Source organism: Eurypyga helias, unplaced genomic scaffold, assembly GCF_000690775.1.
Source record: "Eurypyga helias isolate BGI_N326 unplaced genomic scaffold, ASM69077v1 scaffold302, whole genome shotgun sequence".
Lineage (NCBI taxonomy): Eukaryota > Metazoa > Chordata > Aves > Eurypygiformes > Eurypygidae > Eurypyga > Eurypyga helias.
The window spans coordinates 33,525-38,953 of NW_010233834.1; the positions used below are offsets into that span (position 1 = coordinate 33,525).

Here is a 5,429-nt window from a genome sequence, read left to right on the forward strand (position 1 = left end):
CATCAGACACAGGGGAGGCTTCCAGCAGCTTCTCACAGAAGCCCCCCCTGTAACCCCTCCGCTACCAACCCCTCCCCATGCAGAGCTGATGCACTGCTCTCTCAGAAACAGGTAGTTCTTAATAAGAAAACTATCCAGCGCTGACAGAGTGTGTGGGTGGCTTGGATCAGTCCACTTCCCTGCTGGCCCACTCCTGACATCACACACTCGAGCAGTTCTGCAACGGGCTGCTACCTCGCCGAAGAGTGAGACAGGTCTTGGGAAACAACACCACAACTGTCTTGAACGGGTGATGTGTGTCCCTGCTCTGAACTGTGACTCCAAACAGGAGGCGTCTAGTTTCTGGAAAGGGGGTGAACCCAGCGCGTGGATTCCTGCTCAACCACCCAAGTTCGTATGCTTGGCCGTTTTCTGGAAAGGCTAATTTTATTGTGTATTTTGTCTATGTACATACAAAACCTGACAGCTGGTAATCCATACAGTAAATTCAAAGAAGAAATTTCAGTAATTCCTAGACTGCAAAACCCATCATTTCTTAAGCTCTTCATTCACTTCCCTCCAAATCTTTTCCTCTATTTTTGAAGTATCATATTCTCGCAGCATATCGAACTCTAGCCACGGCTGGCTCCACTTCTGTGCTTCTTTCATTTTTTCTTCAGGTAGCTCAAACTTTATTCCTTTTATATTGTATTTTGGCCTTTCCCACCGTTTTGACCATGGTTTAGGTTTCATTCGTACCTGCAGCTAAAGGTGAAAGATTTAAAAAACAGTAATACAAAACAATCAAAAGGTGTTATGTAATCAGAATTTTGGGAGCTTAGCAAACAGCTGCTGCTCTAACAGAAGGAAGTAAGAGAAAACAGATCAATTTGTCAGTGTGTTAAGGAACTGCTACTTTACACTGTTAGGAGAAAAGGAATTTTTTGTGTCCACGTTACTGGACACATAGTATCATAGTTGTCAGAGTATCTTGTACAATTTCCTAATGTAACACTGTCTTGATTACACAGTCTTTAAATTGATGCACAAAGTGATGTTAACTCATCTTCTGTAGTTCTACTCCTGTTCCTGGTTAAGGAAAAAGGGAAGTAGCACCTGTTCCTGTGGTGAGGCACTCAGACAGGTTGCCCAGAGAAGCTGTGGATGCCCTATCCCTGGATGTCTTCAAGGCCAGGCTGGATGAGGCTTGGAGCAACCTGGTCTAGTGGAAGGTGTCCCTGCCCATGGCAGGGGGGTTGGAACTAGATGATCTTTAAGGTCCCTTCCAACCCAAACCAGTCTGTGATATGAAAGGGAGGAACGATCACTGTAAGCAACTGAGTTACTGTAACACTCATGGGGTCTGCTGGTTTCCTGACCTACGAGATGCAGATTTTAGCTGACTCTTCCCATCTTCCCTTCTTTCCTGACACCTACCACTCCAAATCCGTAACAACATTAACAATATTTCTGTAAGAAAAGCTTTACCCTCTGCACAGTGTTCTGTTGAGGCATGTGGAGTACACTACTCCTTGCACATCTTCTAAATTAACTACTAAGGGTAGTAGGTATTCACATTCTCAACATTTCTCCACTACAGAAACGGCATAAAGATTTGCCGTATTTTGTACACTGTTGTCACCCTGGTCACTAACATAGCAAAGAGCTGTTGAACAGCCTTTCAGAGTATCACTCGGAGATGACAGTAACCGACACGATCCTCTGCGTTCCCCCTTGTAGCTCCTACCTTGTTAACAGGAATTTCTTCGTGGTCTAAATGAGTGACAGGTTTCATATTCACATCGAAAGTACTATATTCAGGGAGGGCATCTCGCAGGTACATCAGGTTGTCATCCAGCCTCTTTTCCAGCTTCAGAACCTCAATTGCCTGGATTCGAGGACTGTACAGTTCATAGCATATTTCAACACCTTAAAGAGGGAAAATCTGGTTTATCAAACCACATTCATTAGAAATATTAACACCACATTTGTGTTTCTTCAGGGGTACACATCCCCGTGTTATTCAAGAACTGCTTTTTACTTCTACAGAGAACGACACTCTACAGCATGGTGTGCAACGTCCATGTGTGTCGTGGCTGCGCAAGCCAAGGCAGATTTGTGAGTCAGGTCTTTGATAACGCAGTGGCTTGAGAGACACTGAATGGCTTGAATTTTGTGCTACCATTCAGCGAGCCCCAGACAGGCTGGAGAGTTGGGCGGAGAGGAACCTAATGACGTTCAACAAGGGCAAGTGTAAAGTCCTGCTCCTGGGGAGGAATAACCCCATGCACTGGTACAGGCTGGGGGTTGACCTGCTGGAGAGCAGCTCTGCAGAGAAGGACCTGGGAGTGCTGGGGGACAGCAAGTTAACCAAGAGGCAGCATTGCGCCCTGTGGCCAAGGTGGCCAATGTTATCCTGGGGTGCATTAAGAAGAGCGTGGCCAGCAGGTCGAGGGAGGTTATCCTCCCCCTCTACTCTGCGCCGGTGGGGCTGCATCTGCAGTACTGTGTCCAGTTCTGGACTCTCCAGTTCAAGAAAGATAGGGAATTACTGGAGAGAGTCCAGAGGAGGGGTACGAAGATGATGAGAGGACTTTGGAACATCTCCCTTATGAGGGGAGGCTGAGAGACCTGGGTCTGTTTTAGCCTGGAGAAGAGAAGACAGAGAGGATCTCCTCAGGGCTTATGAATGTCTAAAGGGAGGGTGTCAAGAGGATGGGGCCAGGCTCTTTTCAGTGGTGCCCCGTCGCAGGACAAGGGGCAATGAGCACAAACTGGAACACAGGAAGTTCTGTCTGTGCTTGAGGAAAAACTACTTTGCTGTGCGGGTGACAGAGCACTGGAACAGGCTGCCCAGAGGGGTGGTGAACTCTCCTTCTCTGGAAACTTTCAAAACCCGCCTGGATGCATTCCTGTGCAACTGCTCTAGATGAACCTGCCTGGGCAGGGGGGTTGGACTAGATGATCTCCAGAGGTCCCTTCCAACCCTGACCATTCTGTGATTCTGAATTTGAGGAAGACAAGCTCTGGTTTTAAACTTTACTCCCTTTGGGTGACAATAGCTATTACTGCATACATAGATACCTCTCCCTATGTGGTGTATATAAAGGGACACCCATCCCTTTTATATTTGCTCTCAGAACATCAGTATTTGCATTTCTCCCCATTTTGCCATAAACCAGAATAGGAATCTATTCTAAAACTCTGCTCATGTGTTGCTGGTTAACCACTGCAGACACAAAGCCCCAGTTAGTGCAAATACGCTGCGCTCAAACTGGGCTAGTATTTACATGGCTAGCGATAGACTGCCCGGGCTCAAATACGAGCACAATCACAGTGGATCACATTCAGTGTCCTCAAAACACAGCTGTAGAATCTCTGAGTGCACAGACATAAAGTTACTAAGCTGTTCCATACCTTCCAATACACGGCACATCAGCATCTCAGCGTACAGAGTTTGGCACCTGCAGTACGCCCTAGCAGACACTCACGATTTCACTTAATTGCCCATATCTGCACAAATTAAATTTCTACACCAAATGTCCCTTCACCTACAACTTCAACATTTTCTGCTTAACGTTTCTAGCCTCACTACCGCAGTTAAAAACCCACCTTGGTCTTCTATAACGTTCCGAAGGACAAAGGTGGCACCAAGTCCTCTTCCTCCTCTTTGAATGCAGATGCCTACGAACCGGCTGGCTTTGTTACTGGCGTAGGGATCTGCGGTAGTAACGGCGAGTATACTGCCTGCCAAAAACCAAAGAAAGGATTAAAATAAATAGACTGTTCCAGTAAACACAAGAAAATGTGGGAAAAGTCAGACAGTGCACGTGTTTAGGTACATTTAGAAAATGTTTTGTTTTCCATGAAAGCTGCCAGAAACAGAGTAAGCTTCTAATGTGCCCTGAATTAATATATGTCAAAGTGATTCTGCAGGTTAACTACGAAGCTTCTTCACCTTTACACCTTCACATTTACTGTTTACTCTTCATTATGCCAACTGAACACAAATAATCTAATGTATTTTCCTTTCTTGAGCTTTACTGGTAAAGTGCCAGGATTTAAAACACACAGAAGAAACATATTAGTATTATACTTCTAATGGAAACTGGATGCAAATATAAAATTAAAATACACAGTAGTATGTATAGAAACACATACTAGTTGATCTAACATACCTGATACTGTGATTTTCTATGACATTCCACAATATGAAACCACACCTTTTACCATCCCACCCTACGAAAAATTCCAATGAAATTCTGAAAGTTCTAGTGCTGTTACTGACCAACATAGAACTCTGGGATATTGAAAACTTTCCGTCTCCGTATCATATCCTTCCTTTCTATGTAGAATTTAAGAGGATCCTTTCTTCCTCTGGGGGGTATAAATTCAGGGCTCAAGAACCTGTAAGAAAATCCGAACTTTGGTAAGTGTAAACCAAAAGCATTTTGCAGCTCCATTTCACAAACAGTAACGTATGCACTGTTGTGGTTTTACTCTGACTAGCAAAATACCATGAAGCTGCTCCCACAAATCCCCCTCCCCTCCTCCAGTGGTAGCTCGTAATGGCTACCAGACCCCCTCCTGGCCTCTGCCCCGAGCATGATGTACTATGGGATGAAATAATCCCTTGATCAGCCTGGGTCAGGTGCCTGAACTGTGTGTCCCAGCACTGCCTGTAGCGAGACCGCGAGAGCTGGGAATGCAGCTGCAGGATCAGAAGCGGAGAAAGACCTTGAATTCAGTGCAGGCATTGCCCAGTGCCAGCTGAGAACTTATCAGTGCTCCTCCTTGCATCCAGGAACAGCTTCCTAGCAGCCACAGTAAAGAGAGTTAACTCTTTCCTGGCTGAACCCAGCACATGCACTTACAGTTGATGTCAATGTTTAAGTCACAGGCAGACACAGGACCTATGTCTCTGTCACCTTGTGGCGTTCTGAAGAGATGCATGCCTTTAACAGATGAAACCCTCATGTGTGAACCCCAAATTTGCAAAAATCATTACTGCTATACAGTTTTCCCTCTTCCACTGCTTTCAGGAGCTCTAGAACACAGTATTTTACAGTTTTTTTAAAGCATGTTTCAACATAAATTAGCACTGCAAGAACTTTGCAAACGCTTTTTTGTGGACTAATGCCTTGGATCTTTCGGAAGGGACTCCCACAATTACCATCCTGACGGCAAAGCTGAGCACAAGCCCACCTGTGGTAAGCACCAGGACACCCTACCTCTTCTCCTCCTTCTGCTTCTGCTTGTCAACAATGATGGGCTTCGGCGGCGGCTGAAACTTTGCCGCATTTCCATTGCTGCTCACTCGGTACCCCGAGGAAGAGAAACACCCTGTAAAGAGATAAACGTTTTTAAACGCCCGCGTTCACGAGCTGAACTGCCCCCAACAGTTCGAGATCCCACCCGCGCAAAGCAGAGCCGCGGGATACCCCCCACCC

General features: G+C 45.8%; 1 protein-coding gene across 1 annotated transcript in view; it reads right to left on the bottom strand.

The window, feature by feature from the left end:
* Window positions 1-472: 472 nt before the first annotated feature.
* MRPL19 (mitochondrial ribosomal protein L19) overlaps window positions 473-5,429 on the bottom strand; it is a 5,148-nt gene continuing 191 nt past the window's right edge. Inside the window, exons 2-6 of the mRNA XM_010161825.1 lie at window positions 5,211-5,358; window positions 4,268-4,386; window positions 3,592-3,726; window positions 1,727-1,908; window positions 473-744 (exon numbers count right to left, since the gene is read on the bottom strand). Of these exons, the coding sequence (XP_010160127.1) occupies window positions 529-744; window positions 1,727-1,908; window positions 3,592-3,726; window positions 4,268-4,386; window positions 5,211-5,358 (800 nt within the window). The 3' untranslated portion in view covers window positions 473-528. The remainder of the gene's footprint in view (window positions 745-1,726; window positions 1,909-3,591; window positions 3,727-4,267; window positions 4,387-5,210; window positions 5,359-5,429) is intronic.